Consider the following 17,594-nt stretch of genomic DNA (forward strand, 5'->3'; position numbering starts at 1 on the left):
ATTATCAAACAATAGATGGGAGAGGTTTTATAAGTTGTTAGAACTTGTAACCAATCCCTTTATATATCTATGCAATTGTAACGGCAACCCCAATGTGTATACACCACCAAAATGTAACACGTAAATCCTGATCCACACGGCATGCACCAAAAAAATGCAGCAGGAAGCTTGTGTGTATGCTGGGACTGAAATAAGTTCAGCTTCTCCCAAAGCACACGTTATATATTGTCTTAAAGGAACTCACTGTCAATAGTACTTGGGATCAGAAGGACTTATCATGCTACATAAATTATGAAACACCGTTTCCGTGTTGTACCCTGGTTCGGTTGATCCCTAGATTATGTTCAACACCATGCCTTGTTTGAAATGAAAAGACATGTAAAATTTACACATTTATTTTAGTATAAGTAAATATAGTTTAAGATTATTTAATAACAAATAATAAGTTTTCCAATGAAAATGAACGAATATATCCTGAGAGGAATGTAAAATTTACCCGAAATAAAAGACCGGAGTTACGAAAAATATGTACCGTAGTAATAAAAGAAATCTAAAGTTAGGATACTAACGAGCTTCCATACACAATGAAAAACATAGTTTACTACACCAGCGTTCCCTACACACCTCAAAGTAATACAGTTTTAGGCTAAATATAAATATTGAGGTAGCCTAGATATATAAGTACTAACTATGAAAAATATTCAGGTAAGAGATAGCTAATTCTACTATGAACCAACGTAAAACTCTCACTGCTAGGATATTTACATTTTGTCAAGAAAACTCCTAAAGTGTTGTTTCCTAACTCTATGTTAGTTTTACATACTGCGTGTTGAGAAACCCTGCTCTACGTAAGCAAAAGAATCGAACACACAGTTCTTTGAAAAGCCTGAACCCAAGTTCTTGAGTCTATCACAGAGAAAGTGTGTGTGAATCTCCCGTGTGTCACGCCTTATATACATGCAAGTCTGACAAAGCAATAAAATGCTAAAAATACACACTCAATTTGATAAGCCAGCATTAAGCCTCTTAGCCAATGAAATTACAGAAAGCAAACAACGTTCGTAAAGACTGACAACATGGTGGGTATAATGAATTACATAGAACAGTGAAAGGCAAACATGTAAAACATCGAAATATTGACTGTATACAATTTTAAATGTCTTCCAACATAAATAGAAAGTGTTATAAACATAAATGACATGTTGTATAGGCAATAAGTATGCGATTCAAGTCTAATCCACATCAAACTTGTTACACGATAGAATATGTTCAAATCTACTAAAAGGCGGGTTCAAAATAAAATAACAAAGAGTTATTCTTTCTTACAAAATTCAAATCTCCCCCAAGAACGTCTTGTAACACCACAAGAACTGTTTTCGTCTGCAGCTATATTGTTTTAAGATTCATTTTAAAGAAATTAAATGTTTTATATAAGAGACAATAAATTTCATAGAATTGGAGTTAAGAAAGGCGAAGATAACGAACAGTGATCAAACGCATACATATAAGGAATACAAAATTAAGAGATGGGCAGACACGGACTCCTGAAGATACCAGACGTGGGATCAGTGCCTAGGAGGAGTAAGCATCCCCTGTAATATCACGTCACGTTAAGGTTACCAGAGGTGGGATCAGGTGCCTAGGAGGAGTAAGCATCCCCTGTCGATTGGTCACACTCGCCGTTAGCAATGTTTTCTCGGGTCACAGTGTAAAGTCCTTGATATACCATTTTGTCTTCAAATTGTCAATTAATTGTCTTAAAATTTCAGTACTAAGCATTTTAGCTGCTGAAACCATATATCTCAGTGTAAAATTGATGAATGTTTGTGGAAAAGATTAAGACCATCAACAAATGACAATAGACTGACAGGTCAATGACGCATATTTTAATATACATACAAACCATACAATCATTTCATTCTTTTAAAACCACATAGAAAGAATATAAATATTACAAAATAGCTGAAAATGGTTTTTGACATTTCTGTCCAGCACATCTTTAAATTATGAACCACAATAAATCTAATCTTGATCACTAACATTGCATACAAATCAATCCAAACTTTTACTAAGAGTGCGACATTTAACTTCGGACACGACAAAGTCTGGACGTTTGGCTAACCTTTACAAGAGATACTATAAGTATAAAATAATGAGTCATGTGATGAATTCCTAAGTGGTCTGCAAACTATCACGATGACGGACTACTGTGAATAACTATATTCAATCGTCAGAATGAGCAAGGTTTGATTTAAATTCCTAACACGTATTGATTAGACTATGTAAATGAATAGTTTGAGCGTTTAATTCAAAAGACATAAACATGTACAGCATACACATGTAACATTCAGACAATTGCACAGTTTCGGATAATTTTAATTACCAAAGATCCAAACTGGAAAAGATAGCAGAATGAATTATTTGCTATTTGAAACAGCCCATGTGAAAGAGCGCTTCATGGGAGATTATGAACCTCTGACAAGACTGTGAGCACTCCTTCCACCAAATTAAATCATGACTAAATCCAGACTCAAAATCCAAAGCCTGTCTTTGTTTAAAAAATATTACATATGCACACATAGCGGTATTGTGTATAATCTTGCAAATTACGAATAGAGTGAACCAATGTCCCTCTAAATAACCTTGTCATGCTAATGGATTTGTGTTGAAAGATAGCTTCCTCCATTCACACGCAAAATACCAATGGCAAAGCATACTAAACAATAATAAAATGCGTTAGATGCATCTTTATACCATAACGATATGAAAAGAAAAAAAATTCTACAACGCCCATTATAACACTTGTTACCGATACATGTAACAATTTGCACAATTTTATCGCAAACAATTAAACATACATCAGATCAAATCAATCTACATCTATAGTAGCAGTATATATGAATATTTACAGGCGACTGTGCAATGGCAGATGTTCGTTATTCTAAAATAACACAACACAGTATGAAATAAGCCACGAAATCGTATTACTCAAATCTGTGACCAATATACAAAGCAAGATTCCATGTTTTTCTTGCATATGTCTTCAACTCGTCATCATTAGAACTGAGATCTGGGAGTTTGGGAAGCATTGTAACCTCTGTTCTCTCGACTGTGTCAGAAAACGTCCCGGTGATGCTGTTGTATCCGGAATGTTCTTTCACGGTCGCCACATCTATTTTCATATTGTGCCAGATGCCCTGCTCATCAGACAAATCTGGGTAAGAATATGAGTTAACTTGTTTTTCTCGAAGAAATGACACCCTGTCTTTGAAATCGGGAGAAACACGAAGACCATTGCCGTACACTTCCACCAAACGGAAATTCTCATCAAGAAGACCCTTTATGTCACTCATTTGCCGCACAGATTCCACATCAAGAATTCTCCTTGACTGCAGCTTGCATCGTACATCTAAAATATCCTTATTCTCGTCGTTCTTTAGTCGAACGATGTCGCCAGCTAGCCATTTAAGATCTGATAAACGGAAATGGATGAAGCGAAAGTCTCGATCTAGGACACAGAGACCAGTATGAGGTTTACCGAAATCGGCTTCGCCAGTTCCTACACTAACGTGATACTTCTTTTCCTTTCCAGCCTTTTTGAATCCCATCTCTTCGAGAAACTCTTCAACTTTTCTGGGATCACAATTACATGGAATAAATGAACTGCTAATTTTCCTTCGTCTCGGAGGGAAGTTGTTTCGAAGTTTACTGTAGCTTTCCCCTCTTCGTCGCCCTCGTCCTCTGCCACGACCCCGAACCCTCTGGTATAAGTGATATTCTTTCCTTTCGATGAAATGTTTCCGATGAAGTTTTTCTTGCAAATCTTTAATTGTCATCTGACCTACGTCTACATCTACTAAATACACTTTACCGAATGTAATTGCCAAACGAAGGACGCCATGATAGGTAACATCATAGTTTTCTCTGACAACATGTAGTTGCTCTAAAAATGCACGTTGAAATTCTTGACAATCTGGATCATTATCGTAAACATGTTCTAATGATGGATCGACGTTCCTTGAAACGCTGAGCAAGCATGGAAGATGTGCGGGGCCTCTATGCTTGTGGTCTTCTTGTATTTTTCCGGTATAATGTTGAAAATCTAATATGTCACTTTTCGATCTGCTGCCTTCAAAGAAAGTCACATAAGCTCCTTCAATGAATGCTCTATCTCTTGCAAGCGTCGAAACAAACTTTGAAGATTTCTCGCCTAGGTCTTGTAATGATTTGTTCACATTCCAAAGTTGTTCGGAGCTTCCCCATGCTTCTAAAATAATCCCTTTCGTTTCTCTAAAATTTGTTCTCCGAATGTTGATGTCTGCTCGTGTTGCCCGAGACAGTTGTCTCTCAATATAAGCCTCGGCAAAGAAAAGGGAATCCCAAGTATCAAGTGGAAGATTTAACACCAGGTGACCTTCATCAAATTCAACATGCCCAAAAAAGGAATCGATGCTATTTTTTTCTGCTATTTGTTGATAGCCACAAAGCATTTCATTCAGCAATGAAGTTGTATTATTTTGACTTAGCGGATGTTTCAAGAGATTTTTGTTTTCGTTTTTATGGGATGGGTCCGGGATAAACTGAATTATCCCTTTCTCGACATTTTCAGCTAGTATAGACCTATAATCTTTGAAAAACTGCATGACGATTTTTGCTAGAGTTTTGGTTTTACTTGCAGGAATATCATCGACTTCGATCATGTGCATTGTTTCAGCACTGATAACACCTGTCCCTACGATCTTTGGGTGTGAAAGTTTGTGCTTTGGAAGATCCTTCAATTTTAAAACACATCCGCTGACGACCATCGCAAAAGTAATTTCATCAAAAATATGTCCCGATCTAGTTGGAGAAACAACGAAAGTTCTTCTTCCCCAATCTAAAAGGAACGAAATAGCCGGGACAATCTCTTTGTTTTCTTCAATGAAAGTTTTGAGAAATACAGATCTCCGCAAAACATTTACGTCTGTTGAAAATCTGACAAAATATAAATTGTCACCGAGTCTGACACTGTATCTAGGACAAGGACCGCGTTCTGTGATCTTAATATTTTCTTTATAAAGCAAATTTTGAATAAAATCAAATACAGGTTTTCTGTTTTGTTTTGAATCCATATAGATATCTAGTGTTACTTCATCTGTTTTCATAAGTCCTACTATGGATGTTCCAACGGGAATGAAAGATGCCCCTTTAACAGGAGCAAGAAGGCCCAATACAAAGTTTGCAACAAGTTTTAAATTATTCAAAGTTAACTGCCTTTGACCCTTGGTAAAGAAAAATCGACGAACTATAGATGATCCAATGTCAAACAGGTTGTCTTCAAACTGTTCGTTTTCTTCGGTGACATCTTTAGTAATGGTCTCTGTTCTTTTCTGAAGTTTATCACCTTTAAGCAAAGCCAAAACATCCGCAATAACCCAAGGAAAACTCAACAAAGGTTCAGGATTGTCTGGGCTCTGATGGTAAGTAATTTGATACCATGCTGATGCTTTCAACAATACCTCTTTTCCTATATGTTCTAAGTCAATATTGGACTCGCCTCCAAACTCTTGAAAAAACCGTTCCCTTGTTCTCTTTCTCACTACCGACATTTTTGCTTTCACTATTTGCCCTATTTCATATTTCTCATTGTTAAGACATCCTCTGTTTGGCCTTAGTCTTCTAATGATACCAGAAATGACTTCAGTTTCATTTTCAATACCATATAAAGTTAAAAGTTGTTTCAGTTTATCATTGTAGGAGTTTCTAGTTATCACTGCGTCTTCTTCATACTTTTCCCACCCGATCAGGATGAAGTCCTCATCAATTCTTAAATTCCGTATAATGTTTTGCTTGTCCATTTTCCTTGTCTGAGCTTGCTCGAGTGCGCGACATTGACGAAATAATTTTCCAAGTACCTTCTTGGACATATATTGTGGCTTATCTGTCTTTTGCATAAAATCTGGATAATTATCCACCTTCAGATCTTTGTTCATTTTAGCTGGAATTCCGGTTTTGGGGAAATCAACGGCATCTGAATGCATTTTAGCAAGTCGCTTGCAGGCGTCGGTGAAAACATCCCCTCTATCAGCGTGAACAACATGGGCATTGGCAATAATACCTAGATTGTCGTTCTTGATATAGTCACCAAGAAATTCTATGATATCATCAACCATGACGTCGTGATCTAATTTAATTTTTTCAGATTTAGTAAAGTCCATGGGTGCTTGATTTTCAATGACGTTGCACAATTGGTCGTCCCAACATACAAAATACATATCGCCATCTAGATCAGAACCTGACATTTCATCAGGATGAGGTCGGTGGCCTTTCTGTGGGAACACAATGCAATCGAACATATGGTGTAAGTCTGGGACATCGACGGCTTCATATTTACGGAGATCTCCGGGATGAAAACAAGGATTTTTAGTAACCACAACTGGTCCCGTGAGCACAATTGAATCTTTCTGTTGTTGTCCAGGAACGCATGAATACTGAACGAAAACCTGTCCATATTCTAACGTCCGAGTTTCATCTATGGTCCCCATCATAATACGACCATTTTCAAAAGGTAACTGGATTCGTGCGCGACGCATCAAATCCCGAACTTTGCTCTTATAGATTGTTATCAACATGGATCTGAAGAATGGTTCTCTGATAAAGACGATTCCTCTCTTTTGAAGTTTCTTGAACTTGATATTAATTGATAACTGTAAAAGAAGAGAATGTATTTGACAGTCATAAACTATTTGACGCAGCTTGAAAAGATAAAGATAATGAATAGTGATCAACCTCATAACTTCTATAAAATACAAACCTAAAAATGTTTTACATTTCAGACACATACCCCTGAGAGCGCTTTTAGTGCCTCCTTGTCATAAAGCATCATGTCTGCCAAGCTAAAGAGCATGTCTTCTTGAAGTGACAAGAAAACTTTATCTGGGACACCAAGCCCAGAAAGAAGTGTGATTACTTGTCTGTTTAGATGAAGTCTTCCTAAAATTTAAAAGAAAATATTAAATCTCTCTCTCTCTCTCTCTCTCTCTCTCTCTCTCTCTCTCTCTCTCTCTCTCTCTCTCTCTCTTTGAGTGTGTCTCTTACCTGGATTAGTTACTTGCAAAATCTCGAGATTTCTCGACGTCGATGTAAATTTGTCCATGCTTTTTCGAATAACAAGGATGCTACAGTCTTCACTCAGATTTGGATCCTGTGAAACAACCCCTTTGCATCCTCCATATCGAATTTGAAAAGCAGAGGGTTCCACATTTAATTGAAGAGCATTTTTTACCTAAAGTGGAATAAAATACATGATAACTAAAAGTCATACGAGAAAATTTGTTAATCCTCCGTGGAAAGTTGACTTTGTACAGAATTATTACACAAGTATGCTTTAACTCTCTTTGTTGATTACTTCAATAAAGCCCATTTTAACGCAATGGCGAATTGTTTATTCAAACTGTAGCAAAATATTGGTCTGTTATGATAAACCGACGATACCGGACAGTGATCAATCTCATAACTTCTATAAGGAACGCAAATCAGGGTTGGGCAAACACGGATTACTGGATATACCAGAGGTGGGATCAGGTGCCTAGAGGAGTAAACATCACCTGTCGACCGAACACCACTCTCTCTCTCTCTCTCTCTCTCTCTCTCTCTCTCTCTCTCTCTCTCTCTCTCTTTCTCTCTACATGTGTATCTATCAAAACGATTTAGTACGTGGCTTACAAATGTAATGTTAGAATATTCACAAAGAATAAACATAGCAGGAAAACATTTGGATACTAATTGAACGCCAAGCCCACTTTACAGTCACCAAACATATAAAGCTGATAAATTTAGAATACATCTCGACTTAAGGTAGCTCATTACACTAAAATGTTGTCTTATGAAGTGTGATTTCACCATCGAAAGAGTGATCCAAGCTCTCAATTATTTTATATGATATTTTGGGGGGGATTTTTCCCGGAGTGATAAAAAAGATGTTTTGTTTGCAAATAAGATATTCTGGAGTCCCAATTTCGCTGTGATTTGGTACATGATATGAATATCTAATAACACATACCTAAAAGATTCAGATATAAACGTTCTAATTTTTTAGAAAAAAAAATTTATAAAAATTGAAAACGTTATTTGTTAATATCATTTAAATCTACTAATAGAATTTTCAAAAACATGCAAGTTAGAAAAGAGATATACCGAAGAAATATATTATGAAAAGAAATTGAAACAAAATGACCAAATATCAGATATAATCACAATATTCAAACGAGAGGGAAAAAAAGTGCCGATCCCGATCAAAATTGATAGAAATTACGAAAATAATCATATTGTTGCTAATTGTATGCACTAGTTTCCTTTATAAATTTGTTTAATTACATCAAGAGGATATAGTTCTTTGATTACAATGTTCTCTACGACTACTTTTTCATCATCGTCGGAAACCAACCTAATCGGAAGTATATAAAAAAGCATCGTCGGAAACCCACGGTTGATTACGCTTCGTTCCTCTCTCCATCACCCGTGGGTCCATTCATTCCTACTCGCTCCTACTTTGTATTGCAGTATTCTGTTTTTGCATTTCTAATGAATAGTATGTAATACAAAGTTGATTAAATATTGTTTAACGTCCCTCTTGAGGATATTTCACTCATATGGAGACGTCACCACTGCGGGGAAGGGCTGCAGAATTTAGGCATATGCTTGGCGCTTATGGTCATTGAACAGGGGGGATCTTTATCGTGTCACACCTGCTGTTACACAGGACCCCGGTTTTGGCGATCTCATCCGAAGGACCGCCCCATTAGTCGCCTCTTACGACAAGCAAGGGGGTACTGAGGACCTATTCTAACCCGGATCCCCACGGGTCGTGATTTAGAACTAATTGATATTGATCTCAATGAAGTGAAAGGTGAAGATAACTTATCTGAACGAAGTCTTAAAAAGTATGAAATTAATAAATCCCCTGATAGTGGTGGGATTTCCGCAGAGTTTTTAAAATTGTTTGCATTAAAAAGGTACTATCAACTTAAATGCACCAATTTATGCAATTTGATACTGACTTGAAGGATATTTGCAAATAAGATACAATCCTAACATGTTTTCTACAAAATTTCTTGTCTTGATCGATTTTGGGAGTCGTAAATCTACAACATATGTTTTTTTATGTAATGCAAAAATGGACACATAAACAATCGTCTCACCTGATTTGCAAGATACGGCGATATTTTCCCGATGCCATCAGAAAAACAATAACCATTTCTTTCGATATCTTTTTCTTTCACCACTTCTCCAGGATTCACACCGACGTCCACCGTATCACGAGAGGCGGAAAAACACAGTCCAAAGCGTGATACATATGACGCTACACATCTCTCCCTTGAAATGTCGCCACTTCGATCACGGATTAGCTGTGCTGAAATGCCATTGTTTGGGCAAAAAAACCAAAACCCATGCTCTCGCAGTTGGCTGTTAGAGCATCCTAAAAATTCGTAATTACGATCAAGAATTTGAAAACCTGCTCGCAAAATGTTTTTCATGGCGTCAATTATTGAATCAAGAGCATTGGGCTGAACGGCACTCACTCTTTCATAATCTTCATCACGAAAAACAATTCTTACGAAATACTCCTCTTCATATTGTCGAATGATGCGATTCTGAACAATTGGTTCCTTCGGGAAAAATACATGTTTTGTTGGCGTCAAAACCATACGACGGATCATTGAATAACCTGGTGGCAAATCTTCCGCTTCTTCTCTGGTCTGTTTTTTATCGTTCACTTGAGTTGATATCATATGCGCAAAGTGAATAAATGGCTGTTCGCTTGCTGTGGCTGCAAAGCGATAGAGAGTCTCTGGAATCAGACAATTCATTGAACGTCGTACAAGTAATATATTTTCTTCATTGAAGTGATCAGTAACTTTAAAACCCTGAGACACAAGGCACATCCATGCATATTCCATGTTAAAATCTTCAAACGGGGACTGGAAGTAGGTAGGATTGTGAGGTAATACTGTAACATCGGCATAAACTACAACGAACCCCTGGCGCTTCAATCTAGAAACAACTTGCCAGGCTGGCGGTGTCTTTGAATCCGCATTGTTGAGTATATTTCCAGGCAACTCAATACAAAAGCTACTACACCTTCCAAACTCTTCTCGGCTGATTCCCTGGAAACAAACATCCCGCTTTTCGTCTGCTCTGGTGTTGTCTATGTCTTTTCTCTTGAATATCTTTGGGTTTGATTTCACATTGACAAACAGTGCTGTAGATTGTTTTTGTAAGTGTGCTACGATACCATCATGCATTGAACTATATGGAATCTCTATAACGTCGGAGTAAAGTCCATTTGGTACCACGCTCTCTATGGATAAAAGTTGTTTGTCATTTTCAAACACAACTTTATTGCTGGATTTCATATCCCAGTGTTTAGAAAATTTCACTGGTGACAACATGGAACCACCACAGAAGGATATGCCCTCTATTGCTGTAATTGATGACTGGTTGGGGTCATAACCTCGCATGTTACTTTTTCGGATCTCCAACCAACAGTGAACCTCATTTGCTGGCCTTTTATCAAACCACAGGTTATACAAGTCAGATTCGACTTTTCGTGCCCCCAGGGCTCCATTTGTTTGAATACATACATTGTATGAGTGGATAAAATCTCCATACGGATGTTCCTCACCGTCAGCTACAATGGAAAATTTATTACATTTGTCATAATACGTCTTCTTATGCTACAGAACAAATTTATAGTTATGTACTGTGCACTGTATAACATGTTTTGCAATATATATTTTCTTCGATTTTGTCTTACCGGGTTTATCAGTGATGCATATATTTTGGGAATGTTCATAAAGACACCAATTATGTTCATGAACTTTATTTTCGCGTTATGAGAACATAGGACTTTTCCGCTAATACAAAGTTTTCGAGAATGTAAATGATTTACAAATTATACAAGAACGTTTGGTTGATATCAAATTCTTATTTAAGGAGGTGTGCTACACCAGAGAAATTTGAAATGAATGAAACCACTGAGCTACTCAGCTAGGTGAGAATTTATTAAACGAATCGACAATTATTGCTGATATTTATATTTTCATCCATGTTTTTAAAGGAGGTCAGCCATTATGACGATGTAGAGTACCTTCTTAATATGTGTAAATAATTGAATAGGCCATTGAATAACAATTATATGAACATCTTTTATGGTGAAGATCTCAAGGTAATCTAAGTATGTTGTATGTAATTTTAATTAAAGAATGCAACATGTTCAACATATTCATATCTTTGCAATATCTACAAAATTATGATGATAGTCATTTCCTCATGATGATAGATTGTGTCGCGGTTGCAAACAATGTGCATATGAATCTTGATCAATATAGTATGTCTGTCTTAACGACTTGGAATTTCGACAGATATGAAAGTAGGATGTAAATATGAATTTCATTCTTGAAAATACATGAGGTTATAAACTACAATTCTGCACACAAACATACATTTTATAAAATGCTATTGCGATTCATGAAGTGTGTCGGCGTGAAGCATCGAAGCTCGTAATCCCATGTATTCCAAAAAATGATTCAATGTCCGTAAATGACACCACCATCTTTATCTATTCCCGAAATTAGACAATTGTTTCTTGTGCATGTGAATTGATGATGTTTTGATCGAGAAATATTATGATTGCATAACAATGAAACCGCTTGCATTTTTTCCGTTGTCTTTGTTTTCATGTATTACTGTAAAAACTGGTCTATGACTTATTATCATACACTGTACTTCAACTTTCATTCACCTTTCACGTGTAACATAATGAGAGCGAGATTAATATAAACCTTTTGGCTTGTTTCTTAAAAAGTTATAATGCATAAATTGTAAACAATAATATCAACTTATTTCGGAATAAAAAGTTATTTAAACTACAATCAAACTTCAGCTGTAGAAGACATATATTCATAAGATAATTACATATTCTCTTTTCATCCAATATCCTTGCATACTTTGGAGCATGTGACCTCATCACGTCGCGGGCCGAGTCGGCATCCTGCAGGTAGTATAAATTAATAGTATATTCATCCACGGCCCTTGATCTTCCTTTTGTAGGGCGCTCTTGTTTCTTTCCATCCTTTTCATTATTTTGTTCACCGTCTTGCTTGTTTTGGTCAACTGCCGGAACTTGGTTTTGATCATCAGGCTCGTTTGTTGTATTGTCAGTATTAACAGCGGGTTTGACATTATCTTGTCCCAGTAAATCGTTCTCCTTCCCATCATCCACCGTTCCCATCTTCTTAATAACCTTATTCCTTGTATTTTCCCATTCCAAGTTTAGGAAAATCAACAACTAGGACTTCTTTGAATCAAATTCGAAACCGAAAGTAGAATACTCGATCATTTCCGCGAGTTATTTTTATCTCGCAGAAATGACCGAGTATTTACATTGTTACGGTTGATCACTCGTACTTCTCACAGCACTAGGCACAACGTCGGTTGACGAATATGTTTTCTCCGGAATTCTATCTATGCGATTAAACTTTGGAATTGTGTTCTCTAGCTATTGAATGTCGATATTGTAACAGGTTTCTCTTTCCCTTAAGTAATAACAGGAACACCTGTTTGGGTTCTCGACAAGACGTTTATTCAGGAGTTACCATGCAATGCACGAATTGTCCAATGATGAAACCCTATAACAACAATGTTTAACAATTTTAAGTAATATGCTATATAAAACATGAATACTATAATTTCACATAATTACTGATGTACAACCAATATACGATTATAGCATTACATCGGTGATCTATATCAAGGGAGATAACTCTATACCTGTATACATCACATATTAAATCTCCCAAGTCCTATAGACTTTAACTTCATCATAAAACTTTACAATAATTATCATTATAATATGTATTAACATTATTAATTATTGAATTAAATAAAAACCATATAGTGAGCATACCATTCTATGGGAATAGGCTCGAGTGAACAATATTTACAGATGACACCAAACTGGTCTGATCTATAAATTAATTATGATATCTACAATATCTTGTAAGTCATAAAACATACTTTTACTTTAAAATAATATCACAGTGAGACGAATCATATACATTACTATCACAGATATTTACATTATAAACAGTGTGACATTTAACTCTGGACATGACAAAAGTCCGGAGTTTCGCCAACCCTTTTATTAAGGATACAAATAAACCCTTTACAAAAAAAGATGGGATTTTATGTTCACAAGACATGCACCAACATTTACACTTGTAACTATTGTAGTTTTTAAGATATTTCACCTGAAATCAAAAAATCCCATGGGATTTTGGAGGGATTTTTAATCCCACTTGGGGGATTTTCACTCCCACCAAAAATCCTATGGGAGAAAAAATATAATTTCTCCCATAGGATTTTAACTCCCATATTTAAACTTAATATGGGATACATTGTCCCATAGGAGGAAATGTCCCATAATGAACATGAAATGGCAGTAAATATCCTATTTGAACATGAATGGGAATAGATATCCCAAATAAAACACAGGATGGGATTTTTATTCCATGAATATAACAATAAAACAGAAAATTGTATCTTAAAAAGTGTTGTTTGTCATGATTCTTAAAATGTACTTAAAAGCCAAGGCATGACATTAATTTTTAAATATATATAGTAATTATAAACTCTTATGTGTAGGCCTATGTGTTTGTGAATAAATGTCTAAAAAACATGAGAGATAATATAGGATATTAGAGCTCTGCATTACTAAACTTTTCCCCATGCAATTTTAATTGTATACATATAACCCTTGCACAAAAATATCCATATAAAATTGGACCGGACTATATTATTGCAACAAGCAGACAAGAACACTATGAAATACTCATTCACACACGGGCACTGTAAGTTAATGTAAATATATAGTATGTGCATGTATAAATATATATACATGCACATACTACATGTATCTATTTACATCAACTTCCATTGCCCGTGCATTCACATGCAGTTGCTCACATTCACTATTCACAACCCTTCATATGTCATCAGGTGTTAAAATATGTTCACAGGAACCGGTAATTTTGTCAGTGTATTAATAATAAATAGTGTAGGTATATACCATATACCGTACCATTCCCTAATCAGCTGCTATTGGGGGGGGGGGGGGGCTACAAGGGCTGATACTTCACTCAAAACTTCGTTTCAAAATAGTTCTTAAAATTATCGTCACCCACCATCCTTGTGGTTTTATAAAGGGTAGCAGTATTATTGCTACATACCTGTGATATGTTGTTGAATTACGGAATAGGCCTAGCTTACAACTTGTTTACATATACTAAAATTAGTGTTAAGTGCTTACGGTGAAAGATGAACTCTGCTAAATGATGCTAAGTTGTTTAGTGAACCGAATCAGACATCTCAAATAAGATTCTCGATTATTTAACAACACAAGAATCGTTTTACAAATTGCATGCTTCGGTCCATCTTTCCCTCCCTTCTACAATCGTATTCATTCTCAAGTCAAAGTACTTTCTCCGATTGCTACCATTACCTTAAGCGTCGAAAAGACTTTGTCCGAATAAACGGTTAACAGATGTCTCGACTCTAGGGAAGTTCGGCTCTAAGTGTTCTAAACATCTCGAGCGATTTTATAGTGATAAACTTCTATGATTTTCGACATTTGTGTATCAATGTTTTATGAATATTGTAGACTTTTTTACTCATAAAGCAAAGCAATGTTATCGCAAATTTTTAGGTCTACTTACAAATGTATTAACCCCGAGATCCGCCACTAATTAGTTACACAAGTTGTGTGGTTACAACAGTCTTCACTTATCATTTTAATTTCATTGGATGATAAAATAGATGACGTTAATATTTTGAATACCTTGTATACACAAAAGAATTTAACTATACGATGTTTATTTTTCAAATTATAACTTCAGTGGCGAATGGGCGGATCCCCCGTCCCATTCCCATCCCTCACGCATAGTACTAATTATTTCCCCAGCCACTTAATGACCAGATATACACGACTATTGAATGTAAAGCACTGTTCAGTCATTGTGTACTCACAATTAATTAACCCTCGTAAATCATAATCGTTACGCTTCGTTGGACATGAAACCTTAAATCAATCCATTGACACTACTTAGTCAACGATTTTGTATTGTGATACATTTCTATGATTTCGGACATTTATATATCAGGATTATCTGATTTATTTATCAATGTTCAAAAAGCAAAGTACATTTACCGTTACAACGATTTTATACCTACTTCTTATAATACCCCCCTGGATCCGCCACTAGCTAAATTAATTCTGGTGATGCCTATAACAGCGGTACATGTACTCACCTATCATTCTTATTGAAAGTTAAAATAAATTTAGATATAATGTAAACATTTTGAATAATATATATATATATATATATATATATATATATATATATATATATATAAAGGCATGCCTTCATCATATGATGTTATGATGTTTATTAACTGTAGTGGTGGATAACCGAGAACGACATCCCACCCCTACTTCGCACAATTCAATTTCTAATATTGACAAGCGGCCCATTTTGACCAGATAGACATTACCCTTGAACGTAAAACACTGGTCAGTCATTGTGTATTTCTAATAAACAAACTTCATCATTGAATACAGACCGTTATGTTGCCACTGACACTACTTAGTCGTGAGTTGATTTTGTACGTGATCAATTCCTATGATCTTTACTCGTATGTTTCATTGCTTATTTGGAGTTTTTATTTGTTTGGTTTTTCCCCCTTCTTCTTCTTCTTCAAGAGCAAAGTATTGATATTGCAGTTTAACCCCCTGGAACCGCCAGTTATTAGGTAGACGTATTGTGTTGATCTACTAATTAGGTAAATGAAGTCAATGGATATCTGCGGTAATATTTAGCGTTATTCACTTAATATTAGCTTCCTAACTATATTGAAAGTTGAAATAAACAACGTTAACATTTCGAATGCTTTAAATATCTAGGATACATAATCATACGAGGATTATTTTTTAATATTTTGAAATTAGAAAAACAACTTTAGAGGCGGAGGAGCAGAAGCACTTTCAAACGGAAAATATTGGTCAGTCATTGTGTACTTCCAATTAAAAAAACTACTCCCATTGTAACTCTACTTAGTCCCTGGTACTCTACAATGTACAATTTGAATATTTCATATCTGTATGGTATAAACAGTCACACGATGTTTAGTTCGGAAATTTTAAAAAAAATGTAGTGGGGACACTGGTCAGTCATTGTGTATTCCCAATTAACAAACTACCCTTTTAAATCCTACTCGTTACGGTTCGTCAGACATGACAACATATCCGAACTAGTATTGTATGTATGGATGTACTTGTTTATTGTAATTAAGGTCTGCTTCGCAATGAAAACCTGTTATCATTGACAATTAATTGTTATTCCACTTAGTCATCGATTTTTTATGTGATACATTTCTATGATCACGGACATTTATATATATATCAGGGTTGTCTTGTCAGGGTTTATTTATCATTATTCCAAAAGCAAAGTACTGTTATCACGATTTTATGCCTACTTCTTACCCCTCTGGATCCGCCACTAGCTAGATAATTTTGGTGATGTCTATAACAGCGGTACTCATCTATCATTGTAACATTATTGGAAGTTAAAATACAAGTAGATATAATGTTAAAATTTTGAATACTTTACATATATACATGTTAAGGAATTCACCATATGATGTTTATTACTTTAGTGGTGGATGACCGAGAGCGAACATCCCCCTCTCCCTCGCACAATTCAATTTCTAGAATTGACAAGTGGTCCATTTTTACCCTTGAACGTAAAGCACTGGTCAGTCATTGTGTAATTCCAATTAACGAACTTCACCATTGAGTCCTGACCGTTACGCTTCGTCAGACACTAACCCAATAATACTACCTATATACTGATTTTGTACGTGATAAATTCCTGTGATCTTTACTAGTATGTTTCATTGTTTATTTGGAGTTTCTATCTGTTTGGGTTTTCTATTTTTTTCTTCTTCAAAAGTAAAGTATTCATATTGCAATTTAACCCCCTGGATCAGCCACTTTTTTTAAGTAAACGTATAAATATAATTGTGTTGATCTATACTAATTAGGTAAATGAAGGCAATGGATATCTGCGGTAATATTCAGCGTTATTCACTTAGCTTCCTAACTATATTGAAAGTTGAAATAGACAACGTTAACATTTTGAATAATTTCAATATTTAGAATAGATAATCGTGCGGTGTTTATTTTTGAATATTTTGAAATTTAAAAAAAAAAAAAGCGGCGGAGGAGCAGAAGACACCCCTCCTCCTGCAGGATTTATGGTCCAAAATTGACAAAAGGCTCGTTTTGACCAGATAGAAATGGCACTTGAACGGAAAATACTGATCAATCACTCTACTTAGTCCCTGATATTCTATGCAATGTACAATTTGAATACTTCATATATGTACAGGAAATAATCACACGATGTTTAGTTCCGATATAAAAAAATATATAGTGGCCCAACTGGTCAGTCATTGTGTATTCCCAATTAACAAACTATCCTTTTAAATCCTAGTCGTTA

At 35.6% G+C, this 17,594-nt stretch overlaps 1 protein-coding gene across 1 annotated transcript; it reads right to left on the bottom strand.

Annotated features, from left to right (window-relative positions):
• Positions 1-379: 379 nt before the first annotated feature.
• LOC125649621 (uncharacterized) lies at positions 380-13,113 on the bottom strand. Its single transcript, XM_056166240.1, has 6 exons — positions 12,947-13,113; positions 11,956-12,668; positions 9,180-10,669; positions 7,078-7,264; positions 6,824-6,972; positions 380-6,686 (listed from the first exon to the last, which is right to left on the bottom strand). Exons 2-6 carry the CDS (start codon positions 12,269-12,271, stop codon positions 2,985-2,987), a joined length of 5,844 nt encoding a protein of 1,947 aa, XP_056022215.1. The 5' UTR covers positions 12,272-12,668; positions 12,947-13,113; the 3' UTR covers positions 380-2,984.
• Positions 13,114-17,594: the final 4,481 nt, after the last annotated feature.

Source organism: Ostrea edulis, chromosome 5, assembly GCF_947568905.1.
Source record: "Ostrea edulis chromosome 5, xbOstEdul1.1, whole genome shotgun sequence".
NCBI lineage: Eukaryota > Metazoa > Mollusca > Bivalvia > Ostreida > Ostreidae > Ostrea > Ostrea edulis.